The sequence below is a fragment of the Cariama cristata genome, unplaced genomic scaffold (genome assembly GCF_000690535.1).
Source record: "Cariama cristata isolate BGI_N322 unplaced genomic scaffold, ASM69053v1 scaffold18123, whole genome shotgun sequence".
NCBI lineage: Eukaryota > Metazoa > Chordata > Aves > Cariamiformes > Cariamidae > Cariama > Cariama cristata.
This window is the reverse complement of record NW_009607994.1, coordinates 1954-22586: the sequence shown is the minus strand read 5'-3', so window position 1 is coordinate 22586 and position 20633 is coordinate 1954. Positions and strand designations below refer to the sequence as shown.

Here is a 20633-nt window from a genome sequence, read left to right as displayed (position 1 = left end):
CCCTGTGGAACTCATAGAATGCAGTACTTTGTCATAGCACATTTTATAAATTACAGTGCTTGTCACTTTAGAATGTTTTTTTTTTTCCAATTTAATATATTTTTCAGAGACCTGAAATTCTTTTGCCTTTTACCTGGCTTGCAGAATGGGGAAGATAGTTACAAAATGGAAAAAAATGTACATTATTTTTATTTTAAAAGTGGGTTAGAGAGCAAGATTATTTGTATTAAAACTATGTGATGTAGGATTTTCCCCTTTCATGAAAAGGAAGCAGAATATATCAGCCATTGGTATTTCTCCAGCTAAAGAACAATAAATGAATAATGCAAAAAATCAGTGAATATAATTACTGCATCGTGAAATTTAGCGTGCTGTTATTATTTTTCTCTTTTTTTCAACTGAACCTTACTTCCTGTTTATTCATTGTTTCCAGTGATAAAATAAGGAGAGATGGGAAACCCAGAAAACATTGGAGATGCATATGTTGCTGTGATTCGTCCAAAAAATACTGCTAGCCTGAATTCTCGGGAATATCGAGCTAAATCCTATGAAGTAAAACTATTTAATTTTTTTATTTATTACAGTTTTTAAAAATAGTAAGTTATTGTGAATAATATAGCAGAAGAGAAAATCTGATGATAAGATCGCTTAAATAATGTCTGTGTATGTCATGTATCTACTATGCGTTGCCCCATCCTTACGGTATTTGAATACTTTATGGTTTTGTAGTATCTTTGTGTTTCATGTCATTTCAGGGCCTTTTGCCCTGCAGGCTGCTCAATACAAGGGTGCAGCTTTGTCTTTTTCTCTTTAACCTTTCTGTTATGGAGATCATCCTGACTTCGCCATCTGGCTTGTTTCAGTTGTGCTTAAACTCCTTTGGTTTCATTATTATTTGAAAGATTTTGTTGCTTGAAGTTCCTATTGAAGGCCAAAAGAAAAAAAGGAAGAAAGTTTTGTTGGAAACTAAACTGCAGGGAGGCACTGAGATAACCCAGAGTATCTTGGATTATGTATTAGAAGCCACCAAACCAATTTCACCAGCCAATCAGGGTATTAAAGGTAAAAACTTTTAAATCTGATTTATTGTTGATAGCACTATAAAAATATTTTTACAATTAAATGGGCATGGAAAGGTTGTGCAAAAGCGTGAAATGAGTTTAAAAAAAGAAGGTATGTTTTGAGGTCCATCAAAAAAACCCAAGCCAACTATACAGCTAAAACCTTCTTTCTCCTTTACCTTCCAACTCCATAAAATGCTTACTGAAAGATTTTTAAGTGAAACTTTGCCTGTGTGTACTACTTCTTCACCTCAAATTGAGATTTATAGCTAAACTTCTGGTAAACCAGATTGAAGTGGCTTTTTTATCTTTAATTTCAGATAAAATTTTACTTGAGCTAGTGAATTGATTGCTTCTAAAGTCTGTTCTAAAGCCTGTTCTGAAGCCAGCATTGTTCAGTAGACAGTATTATACATTAAAATATTTCTGGCATAACTGTATCACTTACAGATATAATTTGATTAGTACATTTTCTTCTTCATTATTGTTGCATAGCTGGTCTAGCAAACAACCTCACATTTATGCTGACAAAAATTGTTTTAGCCAGCATATTTCATTTCCAGATTGGTATAAACTATACTGACTAAAGCACTTTTTTTTGCTGTGCACCTCATCTCTGCTTTGTAAGTAAGGTTGCATTGGGAAGGTTGTCAGTGTGGACAGGGCAATATAGTGCTAACAATTTAGAAAAGGAATAGCTGGTTGCATGGTAAAATCTTGTGGGTGGCAATAACTGGAGTTGGATGGACTTCACAAAGCTAGTTAAGCAGCAAACATGAAATAACATAATAGCATTAATACACGTTGAGGAATGCCTAGTAAAAGCAAAACCTGTCTGTTTCTTATACAGTTTAGAGAGTTTTAAATTGACTCAGACAGAGGGTGCAAGTATTAATATGCAAAACTTAATGTAGCCACTGCTAAAATATGCAGCTGAGGTCAGAAAAACAAACAAAATGCTCGATTCTATAAGGGTGGAAGGGAGGATAACATGGAAAATACTGTCCTGCCACTACATGAATAAGACATTCACCCTAACATGGAATATAGCATGCAGTCATGCTTTCCCATTTCAAAAATAATTTTGTTTAACTTAAAGATAAGTGGTTTGGGGCTGAATGCTATGAAAAATCAGGGGTATAGAAAAGTTGCTATGAAAAAAGGGGTACACTCATGCCATTTTTCGTGTTAATGGCTATATACACATTTATGTTCTTTATTTTTTCATATGTATTTAGATTTTCTTCGCTTGCTTTAGATTATAGCTCATAATAATAATTTTTTCTTCCTAGAAATCAGGAAGATTGGGTCTGGTAAACTTTCAGATAGCCAACTTTAGATTAGGTTTTTTTGTTTTGTTGGTTAATTAATTATTTTGGGTTTTTTTAATACTCTGCTAGGAAAGCGTGTAGTGTTAATGAAGAAGTTTCCTCTTGATGGAGAGAAGGCAGGCCAGGAGGCATCACTTTACGTTGTTCCAACTGTTGTGAAAGGTAAGGTTGAGCAGAATTTCTGAAATTGCACCCATTTTAGCAGAAGTTCAGTTGAGGGTTTATTAAGAATTTTTATGAATGTGCTATATGGCTTTTTCTGTATTTAAACATTAAAAGGTACATTTGGATGGAAGCCTCTCCCTGAATACTTTAAAACTTGAAAAAGTTACTTAAGGAAGAAAACCTTGTTTTTAATCTGTTGCCTTTGTTTCTGTAACAATTGCACATTTCTATTTTAAGCTGTATTTGTTCACTTGATTATATTTCAAAACATATGCATTAACTTGTATAGAATTTACTGAATGCAAGTGTAAATAAGGCATCCTATTCAGGTCAGCGTTGTTTAGTCAGGGAAGAATGCTTATTGATGTCTGTAAACAGTTTTGTTTGAACAAGGAATGGTGAATAAAGTCCCTAGAAGGCAAAGTAAATTGCTTCTCAGGAAAATATTTTTTAAAAAAGCCTGAAGTAAACATCTATGTGCTTTTGGGGAAACTCCTTCATTTTTGGCTTTGTGATAAGCCTTAAGGATAAAAACTATCAAATAATATCATCATGGAGTTACTGATAGCAATAAATATCTCTTCTAGTCCTGAGTCCTATTCTTTTTTTCTGGCAACAGTACATATACATTTAATATTAATTCCTCAGATGAAGCTGATCACACTGATGGAATAGTAACTAACACTTTAAGGTTTTTTAAGGCTACCCTGTTGAGTTGTGAATTGTTACCTATGGATTGTATGTAATTTCTATCAGTTGCCATTTGGAAAAAATTAAGTTACTCTAGTCTAAAGTTAGAATATACTCTCAATTAGGTAGAAATTGTAATGACAAAAGATGCAAAAGGGAATATAAGATTCTTCTTCTCATTGATGTGTCTTCAGAGTATGTTTCCTTTTTAGATAATACGAAATATGCATACAGTCCTGGATGTCCTGTGTTCTACTGTTTACAAGACATCATGAGAGTCTGCAGTGAATCCAGCACCCATTTTGCTACGCTTACTGCAAGAATGTTAATTGCCTTGGATAAGTAAGAAATGTCATCAGTACAAATACATTAAAATAGAAGTTAAAAAAGATAATTTGTAGATGTTACTTATAGTTTTATAGCATTCTTGTGATTAAGAAGGAAATCACTCTAATATGTTATTTTCTTCGTGTTTATCAGAAACTGAAACCTTGACAACAGATTTCTAAATCTCTTTAAAAATCTTTTTGCAAACTGAGGAATGGTGTGCTTATCTAAATCAAGTGGCTTTTTGGAAGTTCTTCCTCACAGCGAATGTTTTGTGAAATCATGTAAAATACTAATGATTAATCTTCTATGAGTGACATAACTGTCAGCTTTAAGAGTATTTGCTAGTGTAGTAAAAATATCCTGTTAATTGTACACCATTAAGATTTGCATTTAAATTAAACCTCCCTTTAGAAAGGGAGTGCATCTTCCCCAGCCATACAAGTTTATTTGCAGTAGGGAATTAACGTTCAGAAAGGTAATTAGTTGTTTAGCCAGATTTATAGTAGTTTGAAAATTGAATATGTGAGCAGGTTTTGGTCTTTTTTGTGTACCCTTAACAAAGAAATACCAGGCATACTTATATATGAACTTACTTGCATTAATAAAATTAGGTGAAACTCTTGGCTAACGTGAAAAATTGCAAGTTACAGGCTATTACCTAAAAAGGTTCTATGTGTAGGGTTTTTACAGTTTATTAGTAGCATCATAATATTTCCATGTATACTATCATGCTAGTTATATTTATTTGCTGCTTAATGAATGCCTTCAGACTCTACGCTCTGCTTAAAATGTGTTTACGAGCCTTATAGTTGTGAGAGGGGCCTTGGAAGTGTAGTAGAAAATAGTTTATCTTGATTATTTTCTATGTACGTAATCTGAAACATCACTTCTCAAAGGTTCAAACTACCATAACTAAATTATCTGCCAACTGTTTAGAGAAAATGCCTGACAATACCTCAGAGCGGTAAGAGGGTGTTTCTAGCACAATGACCCCAATTTTACAGTCCTGCTTCCCAGCAGGACCATGAATAAGTGAAGGGAATAGGGCTTTTGCAGCACATGATATCTTGGATCTGAGACTTAAAAATCCAGGTGTAAGAATATGCATTGAATTGTAGGCCTTGTTCTGCCATCCTTAGACACGGTTCTGGGACAGACAAGATCCTCCAAGTGGTCTGTCAGTGGATCTCTCTTTCCAAAGCATGTATTGCTCTTTCTTCTGCATTTCCGGGCTAAATCACTGAACAGAATTTATTGTATTTCAGCAGAGTACATGTTTATCTCAAGCTTGTGAGCAAGTATGTGCAGAAAACTAAGTACAAACTTGGCTTTAGGCACTTAATTAAAATGTGCCCCATTCAACATAACACTAAAACAATTTAGCAATTCAGTGAAAATATGTTTATCCAAAAACCCTGGGCCCTGTGTTATATTGCATGTGTGGCAGGAAAAAATGCAGCTGGTGTGCAGTGTTGGCTTTCCTCTCTAGCTCAGAGTAATAGGGGCCTAAAGCCCTTCTTTACTGTCAGCAGGAGTGCACTTAGAGAATAACCTTCAGGACAGCTTTGTGAAAAGGCAGGTGGTAGCCTATGTGGAAGAGACTTAGCAGTTTGGAAACTGTCAAAGGACCTTCTGATATTTTGCCTTTTCCCACCTCTCCCTAATGAAACATAGGAGTTAGAAGGCTTAAGTCAGCACAGATATTGAAACTCCAACTCATACTTAAACAAACTGCTTTAAGTTTCAAAATTTGTATGTTCAGAGTAGTAATAGTGATAAACTGAAAGTTAATTAAACGGTGACGTGTTGGTGTGGTTAAGTGTTTTGGCTATAACTAATGTTACTCTTACCTTTGCTTATAATTTCCTTTTCTTTGAGAGTTTGCATCTGCAGGAAATGCATTTGAGCAAATACATGTGCTTAGCTGTATTTGGTTAAAAAATTCCATGTTTGGGGATTAACTTAGTGCTATAAAATTGGCTGTGCACATTATAATTAATTTTTTGTCTGTAATTAAAATGTGTGATTGTCATACATGTAACCCTTAATCAAACAAAATAATGGACAGGCATGACCAAGATAGTCCTTTTCTACCTGAAAATTAATTACTTGCCCATCCTCTCCTGCAGGTGGTTGGATGAACGGCACACCCAGTCTCACTCCATCCCAGCTTTATTCAGACCATCTCCTCTTGAGAGAATTAAAACAAATGTAATAAACCCTGCCTATGCTATAGAACCTGGTCAAACAGAGAGCTCATTACACATGGGTTATACTGCCCTGGAAATAAAGAGTAAAATGCTGGCATTGGAGAAAGCAGATATGTGTATCTATAATCCTTTGTTTGGATCTGACCTTCAGTATACCAATAGGGTAAGAACTATATTTTCATTTTTTATTTGTGAAACATACATATGCTTTCATTTTACAGTTCATTCTTTTATTCGATATGAGTGTGTGCTTTATATAATCAGATTTCTTTATTGCACACTTACTGCTAAATGGTTTTTCAAATCCTCCCATTTGAACATCATTCTCTTTAATTATAAAATGTTACTATCATAACTTTGGTTTCAAGAGAATATCTGACCTCGTTAGGGTATTGTTTAGCCAAATCTCTGTAAGATATTTTTTCAGTCATGTTTAAATTATGTCTTCACAGGTTGACAAAGTGGTAATAAATCCATACTTTGGCCTTGGAGCCCCAGACTATTCAAAGATTCAGATTCCTAAAAGAGAAAAGTGGCAACGTAGCATGAGCAGTGTCACAGAGGACAAGTATTATGTTACATTCCTTTTTCATTAGCGGATAGTTTTGTTTTGTTATGTTACAGTAGTACTTGGTAGACTTGGTCAGAATGAGATACCTATTACTTTAGGGCTTTACTGTATAAATACATATTATTTAAAAATTCTATTTGAAGTCTCTAAGTACTGAAATAGGACAATTAAAGGACGAATCAAGAAAGGTTTACATTATAAACATTAGGGAAGCATTTCTTAGCATCATAAATACAGCTGTGGCTTGACTACTGCCTGACTAAAATACTAGTTGTATGAATACTGGCACATTTTAGCTGCATGAGCTTCATTTTTATTCTTCATGTAGATCTACAGTTAGTGCTAAGTTAGTAATTTTTAAAAAGTCAATGTTCTCAACTATTGAAATATTTCTGAACTGTGTTTTCCTCCTGTTTCCGCTTTTAACTCATAGGGAACACCAGTGGGTAGATGATTTTCCTCTTCACCGCAGTGCTTGTGAAGGCGACTCTGATTTACTAAGCCACCTTCTGGATAAAAAGTTTTCTGTTAATCAGTTAGATAGTGACCACTGGGCACCCATCCATTATGCATGCTGGTGAGTCAAATTAATATAATTTTGCCAATCAAATGCATTCTTGTTATCATGATTCTTTAGCGCTAATCATTTATGTAATTTATCATACAGAATCAAAAATGAGAAATCAAAAAAATCCTAGCCTTCTTACATTTTGACTCTAATATATATTAGTGTTAACCTGCTGAAGAGAAAGATTGACATTATCTCAAAACTTGAAGCAATCTGAATAGTTTCAGAGGAGACTAGGTGCGAAGATCATACCATCAAACACTTACCTATGGCCTCTTATATCTATCCTGAAGGATATGTTTTAATTCCTGTTGGAGACACTGGCTGTAGTTTAGTGTGGTAACTTTTTGCAGTCTTTGTTGGTTAAAGGCTGTGAGTAGTTTTACAGCACAGCAATAGTTGAGTTGAGCACATGTTGGTGATGATGAAGCTTTGAGTAGGAAGCTGGACTAGGTGATCTACAGCGGTCAACTTGTCTGACTATAATTCTGTGATGATTTAATCTGTAGATGCTCAAGAGCTTTCCTCAGTTGTTGTAAAAATGCTTTTATTTTGTCTTTATGCAAGTTAGTCTTCTGTATTTATAGTAGTGTCTGATGATATGAATAACATGAAAATCAAACTTGGTTTAAAAAAACCCCAACCTTATTTGATTTTTAGTGTTTGTCAGAAAGTTTGCATAAACAGTATGGTATACTTAAGATTTGCTAGTTATCAGCGTGAGGTTTAAGAGTCCTGAGGATCCATCTGCATGACAATCAGAAGCTTTAGTCTGATTCTCACACAGATTATTTTTTTTCAGGCAAGGCTGAGCTCTGTTTTGCCATGACTGAATTGCTGCAACTACCCAAACTTAGCGACTTTAAAGCAAGGTTCCATGTGTCTGTAATGAATCCAATAAATGTTTACTAGACCAATGGTTATCAAAGAAGTGCAGAACTGATACTAATTTCTACAAACTTACTAATGTTCTACTGTCTTTGGTGTCATTTCAGAGCTAAAAGCTCTTGAGCATTGAAATACACTTTTCCCTATTTAGGACTATCCGAAAAAAGATTTTATTTTACATTTGCTGTGTCTGTTCCACTTTAAACCTGTCTGCAGGTATGGAAAAGTTGAAGCCACTCGAATGCTGTTGGAGAAAGGGAAATGCAATCCCAATCTTTTGAACGGCCAACTTAGCTCTCCTCTTCATTTTGCTGCTGGAGGTGGGCATGCTGAAATAGTACAAATTCTATTAAATCATCCAGAAATTGACAGAGTAAGTTCTGTTTGTGTATAGAAATATCAGTTTTAGCAACAGTTTCTAGTTTGTGTACCTGAAATATTTTGTGTCCAGATCACAATGTGTAAACGCGATGACCCTGTTGAGAGATTGCCAAAAGACAGTTAGATAATTTTTCATTACTTCACTTTTCCCATTATATATAAAATTAAATGTTTGAACCCTAGGATCAAGGATTTTAATTATCTCAAAAAATGTGTAAATTTTGTGAAAACAGTTAAAACAATGTATTATCAGTGTTTCTGTTTCTGTTTGTAGCACATTACTGATCAACAAGGAAGATCTCCACTGAATGTCTGTGAAGAGAACAAACAAAATGAGTGGGAAGAAACTGCAAAACTGCTGAAGGAAGCCATAAGTAAACCTGTATGAGTTTATTTTCTAAACAGTTTAAAGTTTAATGTACACATAAACTTGTAGAAGAGCTATAGGCTGATTTATAGCTGTTATTGGAAATGTGCAGTACACTGAAATTGTTAGCATAAATATTGACAAACTGACATTTTGTCTCTTTAAATGTTTCAATCTTTATTTATTGCTCAAGAAATACATGTAAGACTTTAAATGTGATGTTTTGATTTATTTGTAGGAGCATCGCATCAGCTACCGATTTTATGTCCGCTTTTGATCATACAACCATTAGCTTGCTTTATGCATTGTCATCTTATATGTTGATAAACAGGAGCATTCAGCTGGCTAAATGTAGGCTTCCACAAAATAGGCTTTACATCAGTTAGTCAGTGTAGGCTTCCTTGGCAGTCAGTGGAGATCTAGCCAGCATAGTAAACAAAATTTACAATGTGACTCCTCTCATCCTGAAGTAGATTTAAAATTAGCCGAACAATATAAAACCACTTGTTTCTTTTCTTTGACTTCAGATACAACTTGTATCTGTAGGTAGGAGGCAGTAAACCTGTCAGTTTTTCAAGATGTTTTAAATTACCTTCATTTCACTGTATATGAATGAATCTTCCAAAATAATTAATGAAGGAATTGACCTCCTTTATTTTAGGGATCTTATTATGCAGTTGATCAAATGGCAGATGTGTGTCTAATGACTCTAAAAGACTAATGCAAACATTTTAAGTAGATTTCATGGTGTAATAGGTGATATTATGTTGTCACTTGTTACTATTGAATTAACACATTAAAATAAAAAAAAATAGAAATTACTGCAATAGGAGTCACAGTGACTACTGCAGCAAAAATAGACTGATGTTTTCCGTTCCAGCCTCATTTTCAGTCAGTTGTCATTTTCCAAGGCATTAATCTTTTTTTCCAGAAGTTTTTAGGTACTTAGTTCTTGATGACTAAGTAGATTTGAAGAAGGGAAGTTAAAAATTCCTGCAACTTTTTTATTCAAGCAGCTGCAACATTTAACCTGTTAGAGAGATGAAAACAAGAAGTTTCATTGATTTATGACTTCAGTGTATATGCTTTAAGCAGCTGATTTACATTTAAGTACATCTTTCAGGAGGCACACTCTGGGCCCATGTGCAATTCAGTGAAAGCTATGGGAGTTCTGAAGGGGAAAAATTATTTATTAGTAGTAATATTATAGAAGCGCTAGAAGATCTTAGTGAGATTGTATTCTTATTGTACTGGGATCTGTGTAAAGGGCGGTGCTTCCCTCTGAAAAATCAGTCTTTTTAGTATAGACCAATGAGGGGAATAATTCATAACCTGCCAGTAATAGTGAGGTGGACCTTTTGGGATATGGGTAGGCAGTTGAGCCCAAATCCCTCAGGGAACTTTTAAATGCCTATTTGCCTTTGAGTTCAACGGAAGTGAAGTCCTTAAAATACCAGTAAGATCTTTCTTGTAGCTATTATGGTAAAAGCACAGTATAAGAACTTGCATAGGACATGAAACGAGCAGTTTTGATAAAGAGTAAATATGCAAGAGTTGTGCAATGTTCTTTTGCTCAACAGTATGGATGTTGCTGAATTATGGTAAAATTGCTTTCCTCTTCAGAAGCACCAACAAAAAGGATTTTCACGAGTTCTTTGTTTAATATGTTTAATTTTTTATGTAGTATGAAAAGGCACGAATTTACCGTATGGATGGGTCATATCGCTCTGTTGAGTTGAAACATGGAAACAATACTACTGTACAGCAGATAATGGAGGGGATGCGTTTGTCTCAAGAAACTCAGCAGTACTTCACTATCTGGATCTGTTCTGAAAACCTCAGTAAGTAACAAGGAAGATTGTTATACTTGACAGTTTATCATAGTTTTTTTGTATTTCTGCTTGCCTTTAGAAAAAAATACTTTCTTAGGAAAACAGGAAACATGCTCTCTGACAGGTCTGTATTACCCTCTTTCTGTCAGCTTTTAAAAGCCATCCTTTAGGAGTCTTGACTGTCTGTTAATACACTTTGCCCCTGCCAGAGACTCTGTAATCCCTGTAGGCCTCATTCCTTCTATCTTTTGCTCAGGGAGTGAAACCAGTTTTTCTGTTTCCTCTGCTTAAGCTTTCCTCCAGTAGATCAACTCCCAGCCTTTCCAGCCTGATGTCTCCAAACTGTGCTTTCAGAGGTATAGAGAGGTTCTCCGTTTTAGCCATCACTTTGGGTACCCCCAGTAGGTCTGACCCTCTATCACTGTGGCAGCTAGAACTTATTTCATCATAGAATCGTAGAATGGTTTGGGTTGGAAGGAACCTTAAAGCCCATCGAGTTGCACCCCCCCCTGCCATGGGCAGGGACACCTTCCACTAGACCAGGTTCCTTAAAGCCCCATCCAACCTGGCCTTGAACGCTTCCAGGGATGGGCCATCCACAACTTCTCTGGGCAACCTGTTCCAGTGCCTCACCACCCTCACAGTGAAGAATTTCTTCCTAATATCTCATCTAAATCTTCCCTCTTCCAGCTTAAAACCATTGCCCCTTGTCCTATCACTACATGCCCTTGTGAAAAGTCCCTCCCCAGTTTCCATCTAGGAAGACAAGGCTGGTGCAGATTGCCTTTGTTACAGGGCATCTTTGCTGTCGTAGTCCTTACTGCTAACGTACCCTGATTTTAGTGGTATTTTTCTTCCCAGAGTATCTGAAATTGGATGCATGCAGTTCTTTTTACCAATGTTTAATCTATTTAAAACTAGTAATTAAAGCTGATTAATATTTTTTCATTAGGTCCTTTAATCATATGAATTTTCATGTGTTTTGCACTAAAATGATTTTTGATAAACAAGTTTTCAGATATATTTGGTGGGAGGTAATTCTGATGCAAAATGTCATTATTACATTTGCTGTATTTTTTGGTATTTCTGATCCAAATAAAAAGTATATTATAATTGTAGCCTGAGATATGTAGCAAAATATAAATAGAACCACAAAAGAGTCAATGATTCTGATTGTATTTTGTTAGAAAACGCAGTCAACAGTACTGCTGCAACAAGATAGCTGTGGGATACATAATGGATTTACAAAGCACGGTTCAGGTGTGGTAGGACACTGTGTTGACAGTACCGTTAACACAGAAGCCTTTCATTCAAAATTTTATTTTTGTTACTTTTTTTTTAATCTTATAAGTATTGCAGGAAATCTTTTCTTCATTCTTTTTAAATCTTTCTCCCAGTGTCCTGCCTTTTGACTTTTTACTTTGCTGTATGCCACATGACTACTGTAACCTTCAGTCAAATTTAGATGTTAAAGTCTAGAAGAGAAAGAAGTGGTTGAGTGTTGAAGTCTTGCTGCTTGTGGCTTTTTAAAATATGTATGTCATGTTTTACTCAAATCATTGAAGCATTACCCTTGCATTTGAGAGGAAGAGCTCACTGCTACATAGTTTGTTTAAAAACAAGCAATTCTCTAGATATTTAGCCTAAGTTTGGAAATGAGTCAGCTTCTGATTTACAGCTTCAAACTAATGGACAGGTTTCATTACAAAATGTATTTCTTGCCGTTTGTGTACAACTGTGAAGACCATAGTTTTCTTGTTTGTAGGACAAATAATGGTTTTCTGTGTTTGAATGTAAGGCAGATAAGTTGAGTAAACAGATTACTCTCAGTGAAAAGATGTTGCACTAAACATGTCCTTTGAAGTTTTACATACAATGTGAAATGTCACAGTGTAAAAGCCAGAGCACAGGGGATGAGGCAGATAAAGCCTTCTAGTTCCTCACTACTAGAAAAAAGCCGAGCAGTAGTAATCACAAGGACAGGCAGGGTAAGTGAATGAGTGTAACTGAAGGTATGGAATCTAGTACATAGTAGGACTGTAGTCAGAAGCTCTGTATTGATTTCTCAGCTCTCATATACACAGGAGAACATGAAACATTGAATGACTGTAGCCTGTTAAGAATCAAGATATTTTACAGGTTAAAGAAAAAAAGTCTGTTCTGAAAAGTTCATGGTTTATATATATCCAAAAAAGGCAAATACATTTGTAAGATAAGATATATCTGTATTTTTCGGTGAGAAATAAGTTCATTGGACTTTGTATTTTTCTCATCATAATTGAGACAACAGTCTCTAATGTTTAATTGTGTTTTTAAGGCCCATCTTGATATTCCATTAAATTTTTAAATACAACTTCACTCTTGAGAGGCTGAAAATAATAAAGGTTCATCACTAGTGCATTTGATGAATTGATGCTGAGAATTTTGTCAATAAATCCATATTTTCAAAGCCTTTTATATATAGCAGTTTAGAAAACATAGGGAAAAATGTTTGTTAATGGGTCCTCAGTTTCAGATACTCTGGTTTTGGTGCAGCATTTAATCATATATGTGTGTATGTGCTGGGTTATTATGTTTGTTTATTTATAAACAAAACCTGTTATTTTTCAGGCCTCCAACTGAAGCCATACCACAAGCCTTTGCAGCATATTCGAGATTGGCCTGAAATATTCACTGAGCTGACAAACTTGGATCCTCAAAGGGAAACTTCACAGCTTTTCCTGAGAAGAGATGTGAGACTTCCACTGGAAATAGAAAAAAAGGTCTGCACTTGGAAGTGATAGTGCAAAATTGTGGTCATGGTCAGAACACTTTGACCATCAACACTCAGTGTGTTTAATGACTGTAGTAATTTCCAAACTTATTTAAACTGGACCCCTCCTCTCCTTTTCTGTAATAGCTTGAGTCTTCAGGTTCTTCTCTCTCCCTCATCCTCTCCCTCGTCCTTCTCTCTGATATATTTCTCACCTTTCTAACTGTTTGGTTTATCATAAGTTTATGTGCTTCAGTCTCTATCTGTCTGTCACACAGCTAAAAAACAACGTGCTCAATTTTCTTTCTCTTCCTTGTGCTGTGATTTTTCAGATATTTAACGGGTCAATTTCAATGGGATTATTCAAACATACTATTCAAAATGGATTCATGAGGGGGAAGAAAACCCAGATGTCACTATTTCTGTGAACACTTTGATTGAGTGTGTCACTTTTTATTTGTAAGTGTGTTAGATCAGTGAAGTTTTGAATTAAGTCGATGAAAATATGTCATTTTTTCTATTACAAATCATTACTAAAATGTACAGTCAGGATCACACCTTTGTCTTTTGTCTCTGAATTGGTGAGAAATTGTATTTATAGTTTCTAAGCTCATTTTCTTTTACAAAGAAATCATATTATTTTAAATATTTTTAACAGATTGAGGATCCGTTGGCTATTCTTATCCTTTTTGATGAAGCCAGATATAATTTACTGAAAGGTTTCTATACATCACCTGATGCCAAGCTGATCACACTGGCAAGTCTGCTTCTACAAATAGTCTATGGAAATTATGAAAGCAAGAAACATAAACAGGGCTTTCTAAAGTAAGTATGTGTGTTTAAAACTTAAAATTATGGGTTTAGGTTAAGTATTTTTAGATAGCACTTACTATGGAACTCTCAAATTTTAGGTATGATGTATTTATTATTTTTCTCCATCACTGAGCTCTACTTCAGAGTAACGCATAACCCTTGTAGCATTAATAGAAGCTGGACATGGGGTCTGAAAAATATATTAATCTTAATTATTGCAGTCCCAGGCAGAGGGATGGAGGTTCTGTATTCTGTAAGTCTATACTGACATACAATAATACCAAAATGGGTAACAGTGTTTATGTGAATGAAGGGTTTTGACAGGACTGAGACTTTGAAGAAACCTCTTACTGTGTCCAGTTAGACCAACTTCTGGGACTGGCTTTCCTCCCTCTTTGAAGAGGACAGACCGTGCAGAGATATTAATTCTGTTCTCTCATTTGTGTGTGAACTGCTATACTAAACTGGTTAGAAACATAGCACCAGTAGGGCTCTGCCAGATGGTGCTTTTCTCTCCCCTTCTCCCTGCTTGCCAGCACAACAGTAGCTGAGCTGTTCTGGGATATAGCTTTTTCCTCCCACATGCATTTCTACAGCAGTATCTGAACACATCAGGATTCCAGTTACGTACTGTGTGCACCTTCAGTCCACCCCCTACCATCTCCACCTCAATTCATTCATGTAGCAGCAGCTGTGCTATTCTGGAATGCTACTATACTTCTTATCTCCTGTCACTGACAGCATCGTCTGAGCTGTCTTGGCTTAATTTTTTTGGTTGTATTGTGCACCATCAGTAAATCAGGGTGCATTTTCTCCTACATTTACTGTGATGCAAGTGTGGGCTGCCTCTGAAAGGGCTGGCTGCACATGTTGATTTCTTTATTTTCCTTCTTTTACTTGTAGAGACTGTACCATTACAGAGTAAGCTAGGTGAATGAGCTCACTGACTGGAAAATGGTCAGGGGTGGGTGCTTCTCAGTACCTTCAGCTGTTGACCCATCTTGCCCTGCAGTTAGAGTTGCTATAAGGAGAAGTTGTTTTAAGTGGGACTGCCCACCTGCAGGAGTGTGCAGTTAAACGCAGCTGGGTTTAATACAAAACTACCCCCTGCGGAATTGCAGCAGCTGCAGGGCGGTGTTCTTTCCACACTGAGGCAAATCAGCCATGTGGTTCTGAGTTGATCCTGCTTAATGGAAGTGTTTGACTCTATAGACAGGACTACTTGGAAAGATAATTTGGGCCAGATGAAGAGCTTCATGGGCATGTGGGCATGCTTTCCATCCATATGCAAATGAAGGTGTTGGAAAATATCTCAACTCGTTCTTCTTCAGACAGATGAAAAGATTTATATTCTGCATTTTTTTGTAGTTGACAAATGTTTTTTAAAAGACTGGTCATTTCAAAACTATATCCAGGCTGTTGTTTGTATGAGAGTATCCTTGACCTCAGAGATCTGGATATATTGTCCTGTGCAGGGCTTTTGCTTGGTAAATCATACTTGCAGTTACTGACAAGTATAATTTAAAAGTTACTAAATAGTCTCAAAAACCTAGTGATGCAACCTAACTTAATTGTGCATAAAAGCAAACTAGTAAAGGCTTCCTTTCAGTGTTTTTTGTTTGCTGTGTTTGTTGGTTTTTTTTTTAAAGGCACTTTATATAAATAGATTCACATTCATGTCAGGTACTGTATAACTTTCATGTAGAAATTAATTGGGCCAAGTCCTTGGTGGTGCTGAATACAGCAGTGAAAAGAGTATCTATAAGCTGTCATCTTTTCTGAGCATGTGATATTCTAGCGTAAATGGCTGTTTGTATATAATTTTGGCTTCCAAACTGATTTGTAATGAAGTAAGAGTCACATGTTCTGCTAGCATTTCCTCTCTGTGCTGTGTCCATGATGCATAATACAAAGTAACACAAAGCTGGAGCTCCATTAACTGAGAATTACATTGTATCTTAGAAAGCCTTAGCTTATGTTTCAGGAAAGGTTCTTACCTGATGAGGCAAGATAGAGTAGGAGCTAACTGTTTAGCTCAATATATGACATGAAGATACAAATTGGCAGTCATTGTTCTTTCTCCTTACTTGGTTTAGTGAAGAAAAACTTTTTTTCTGCTTTGTTTTTCTCTTAGTGAAGAAAATCTTAAATCTATAGTACCAGTCACTAAACTAAAAAGTAAAGCTCCTCATTGGACAAACAGGATACTTCATGAATACAAGGTGAGATAAATAGTAGAAAATCCTGTCTTAAACATTTTTGACTGTTTGATTGTCAGTTAATGAACAAAAGTACTGGTATATAAAGCTAGAAATGTCTATGTTCTGAATTTTTGGGATGGGTTGTTGGAATGCTGTTTTTCTTGTACAGTTACAGTTGATCTGTTTGTGAGAAGTAAATATAATTGTCATCTGTTCATTTATCTTCAGTGTTAACTGTGTATTGGGGATACTGCTAATTCAGGCATACATGTGAAAAAAAAAAACCACTATTCTGACTTATATTTTCACATCTGCTTGTGGCTGATGTCCTTTTTGCCAGTGTAACTTGTATGTTAGGGATCTGATAGTGCTGCTGATGCGTGCATGTACACACGCACAAACACCTTTGACTAGAGCCGTTAATTGAGCAAAATTTTTAAATGTGGACTTGGGCTGTTTCTGTAAGAGACATCTAACTGAGGGCTATGGCACCTGAAGATTAAATTACTGAACTTCATAAAAAGTTGTGGAAAAAGTGAGGTGTGTCAGAGGGACAACTGTACTGCCTGACATGAATCACTAAAGGTAGCTGACAGAAAACACTGCAAAGGCACCCAGGGAGTGTTTTCAGGCCTTGCCCCTCTTTTGAGATGAGGTTACTCAATCATAAACTTTCTCTTGGTGCCTACACCTTTTTTGTCAGAAACCAGCAGATCATTCCTGTTCTTTGTAATACTGATGGAGGGGATGATGGTGGTCTTTCTAAGACTATGGTATAGCAGAGGGGCATAGCAGAGTAGTCTCTGCTCTTTCTTGTATCAGATAATAGGTAAGAATAAGCGTAACTTTCTTGAGTTCTGCTCTTAGCCATTATTTTGGGGTGTGGGGGAAGGGGAAAGGAGTTGCAATCTTTTGTTCCAAAGATACTCATATATTTTATATTTTTAGAATGGTTGTGTAGAATTCAGATAAGCTGTAATGCAGGGTGTGAATCCAAAGAGGTTAGTCCCATCCACCACACCCCCCAGTCATGGCTCCCTAACTGTAAGACTTACATTCTCTCTCATGCCTGTGCCTTCTCATCTCATGTGTGGCCCAGCCAAGTTTTTTATTTGTTAGGGTACTTTACATCAGTCTGTTTTGAGGTGGAAGCACTCTAGCGATCCTTTGTTGTGACCGTTTCACTATACTGAAGAGGAAGAAAGAGAAGCCTGTCTCATTCTGAATGAAGGCTGCACTACAGAAAAGAAATCTGCACCTCTATTTTGCTTAGAAAAGGAGAAAAAAAAAATCCATGTGTTTTGGGGGGAGGTACTTGCTCATCTTACTATGCTTCACTGGACTAGACTTCTTAAAGGAGGAAGAATGCTTAGTTTTAAGGATTGTGATGCATTTAGGGACAGATGGGTGCATAGCTGCTTAACCCTGATGAGACTGACATGCTTCCCAGAGAGGCAAAATTGTGGGGCCCTGCAGAGGTTAGGTGTCTGTGGTTCACATTTCTGAGGCTGCCACCGTGTAAGGCTGGGCCGGCGGGCGGCAGAGGCTCGCTGTTATCTGCTCCCTCCCGCGGGAGGGGAAGGGACCGGCGAGAGACTGATGGGTTGGAAATTAAAACTACTTTAATAGAACGGTAATAATAAAAAAGAGTATAATGATATTACTCCTAATACTACTAATAATAGCAATAAAAGGAAAAGTATGCAAAACCGATACTGAGCTTCCCGACGATGGTCAGGGAATTGCAGCCCCCAGTGGCTCGCAGTGCTGCCGCGGCAGGGCGGGCACCCGGACCGGACTGCGCAGCTGACAGGAACCGGATTCAGGAATGCACGGATCGGGGTTGGAGGCAGAAGAGCGAGCAGGGTCCCACAGGGATGCCGGCCATGAAAGAAGAGAGACCGACCCTCGTGATCCCTTAGCTTTGTACTGAGGATGATGTGGATGGGATGGAATACCTCGTTGGTCAGTTTTTGGGCACCTGTCCCGTCTGCACCCTTCCGCAGGTGCAACCCTTTTATGAATTTTTACTCACTTAAAAGGCGGCCAGCAGTGGCCTTGGTTCTCATGGGGATAAGTATAAACATGGGCCTTTCTGCATACCAATCCTACTGATACTTCAGTAGCAACTATAAACATCAAGCATTATCAAGTCTGAAAAGCAGACACTGTCCAAAAAACATGTAGTTGTGCTTTGAGAAAGTGCAGTTACTTAGAAGAAACTTTGCTGAAATTAAAAAAAAAAAAACACAAACAAACAAAAAAAAAAACCAAAAAAAAACCAAAACCACCTTCCTGAAAGGAGAAATAGTCCTGTTTTAGCCAAACCAGGATAGAGGTTCATAAGGTATCTGCTTTCTGCATCAGTCTCTTTTGGCATTGGAGCCTTTCTGTGGCTCTGGGGTTTAATTTAGATGTAGGAAGACAGTTGCTGAGAAAGCACTTTGGGAATGTTCGTTTAGTGGGAATTCCACTAAATAGTGGATTTTCTTCAAATAACCACAACTATTTGGGAAGACTTGTTGATTGCCATTGTTCCTTTATTTCTAGAATCTCAGCACCAGTGAAGGTGTAAGTAAAGAGATGCATCACCTTCAGCGCATGTTCCTGCAGAATTGCTGGGAAATTCCTACTTATGGAGCAGCTTTTTTCACAGGACAGATATTCACCAAAGCAAGTTCAAGTAGCCATAAAGTCATCAAAGTGTATGTAGGAGTAAATGTAAAAGGCCTGCACCTCCTCAACATGGAAACAAAGGTCAGTTTAAGTTAACTGCCAATGATAACCGTTAAGCTTAATTCTGTTCTCTTAAATTCTTTGTACTAGTAGTCATTTCACAACCAACTGTTTAACTAAACTTCTCTGTGGAGATTTCCAAGATTTTAAGATCTTTGTAAGGCACTACTAATCAAAAGCCGTGGACTTTTCCACTTTACTTTATAAGCTACTAAATTGTGGAACATACTGTTCTAAGTCAGAATCCTGTCTAAGTGAATGAAGGAAAGTTCAGTTTCTAAGTATGAAGAATATTTTCTGAGTGACAGTTTCCCACATTTCATTGTAGGCTTTACTCCTTAGCCTAAAATATGGTTGCTTTATGTGGCAGTTGGGAGATGGAGATACATGTTTTCAAATCCACAGTCTGGAAAACAAAATGAGCTTTATTGTGCATACCAAACAGGTAAGCATTGTCATTTTTCATCCTTTCCGTTCAATTATTTTTTTCCTAAACTAGATACATGCCTCTTCTCTCTTGAGATGGACCACCCTTGTACAGTATAAAAGAAGCCCAAGCCAAGCCCCCACAAGAATGATCTTAAAACTTTCTTTTTAGTATTTCAGAATGTTTGCTTGTTTTCCTAGCATGTGAAGCCTGTAGGGTTCAATATACATAAAATGCATCTCTAATCATTAGGGTAAACTTTTTTTTTTAAATTGAAACTGTTGCATGTGCCCAAGCCCTCAGACTCTTAGGGATAATTCCAAATATGAGGAGAACCACAGAGTTAGAGGTGGTAACTTTGCTATCAAAACTAGTAGAGTTAGAGATTGGATAAAACTGAGGATCTGTGAAGAGTATCATAAAGCAACTTCACTGCAATTACTGCTAGCAACTTTTGATAATGTTTGTGGATGTCTGATGGAAAATGCTTTTTTTCCACCCGTAGTCTACATCAGTGGTAATACGCCATGTTAACATGTGTTGTGACAAAATTACAGCTTTGCACACTTTGACAGTAGTTGCTTTTGATTCTTATATATTAAGGTGGTTATACGGGAAATGATTGAATATTTTGAAAAACACTTTCTGATAGCTGAGAAGAATCTAAGTTTTATTATCCTTATTTCTAAAATGAGGCAACTTCTAACTTACTATTTTTATCTACTTGCATTTGTCATATACTTGATTGTGTTATAGTTCTGAAATGCTGACAGAATTTAATTGTATACCTTTATATAGGCAGGTCTTGTTGTAAAACTTTTGATGAAATTAAATGGCCAGTTAATGCCAAGTGAAAGAAATGAATGATGGACATGAATAATAGTTATGAAATAGCATCTGATGGATAAGCAAGAAACAACTTACTTCTCATCATAACAGAAGACTTCCATGTACATGAATTTTACACAATAGGAAAGTCATTGTACAGTTTTGTAACTTTGTACAGAAGCTGCATGGTTTATTTTTTTAAAAAACTATACAACATATCTATTATTTTTATATATATTTTTGTGTTTCTTATATAAGCTATTGTAGGGTTTGAGCTTAACCAATAAAGCTAATGAAATGTAAATGGTTTACCGAGTTGGACGAGCATGAATCAAGTAAGGTTTTTGTTCCCAGAGGTCCATGGGACTGCCAGTGCCATTAAGCAAGTCTCAGTTAACCTATTTACCTTTCATGTCATTCTGTGGAACATCAAGGTTATATATGTTACAATATTTTGTAGACACACTTTAATAAAGATAGTG

At 36.4% G+C, this 20633-nt stretch overlaps 1 protein-coding gene across 2 annotated transcripts; it reads left to right on the top strand.

Moving 5' to 3' along the window:
• Window positions 1-442: 442 nt before the first annotated feature.
• Window positions 443-20418, top strand: KRIT1 (KRIT1, ankyrin repeat containing). 2 transcript variants are annotated; one of them, XM_009696968.1, is made up of 16 exons: window positions 443-552; window positions 903-1062; window positions 2462-2554; window positions 3460-3589; window positions 5707-5950; window positions 6240-6355; window positions 6792-6935; window positions 8031-8187; window positions 8470-8577; window positions 10247-10403; window positions 13005-13156; window positions 13805-13971; window positions 16094-16181; window positions 18711-18917; window positions 19225-19341; window positions 20122-20418. In XM_009696968.1, exons 1-16 carry the CDS (start codon window positions 451-453, stop codon window positions 20188-20190), a joined length of 2211 nt encoding a protein of 736 aa, XP_009695270.1. In that variant the 5' UTR covers window positions 443-450; the 3' UTR covers window positions 20191-20418. The 2 variants fall into 2 exon arrangements, with proteins under 2 accessions (XP_009695270.1, XP_009695271.1); XM_009696969.1 differs by lacking the exon at window positions 6792-6935.
• Window positions 20419-20633: the final 215 nt, after the last annotated feature.

Excerpts from the sequence above, each read along its gene's own strand:
- KRIT1 (XM_009696968.1), top strand. The coding sequence starts at position 451 with ATGGGAAACCCAGAAAACATTGGAGATGCATATGTTGCTGTGATTCGT. Across the intron at positions 8,578-10,246 it reads AGGAAGCCATAAGTAAACCT|TATGAAAAGGCACGAATTTA; the intron begins GTATGAGTTTAT and ends TTTTTTATGTAG. Across the intron at positions 13,972-16,093 it reads CATAAACAGGGCTTTCTAAA|TGAAGAAAATCTTAAATCTA; the intron begins GTAAGTATGTGT and ends TTTTTCTCTTAG.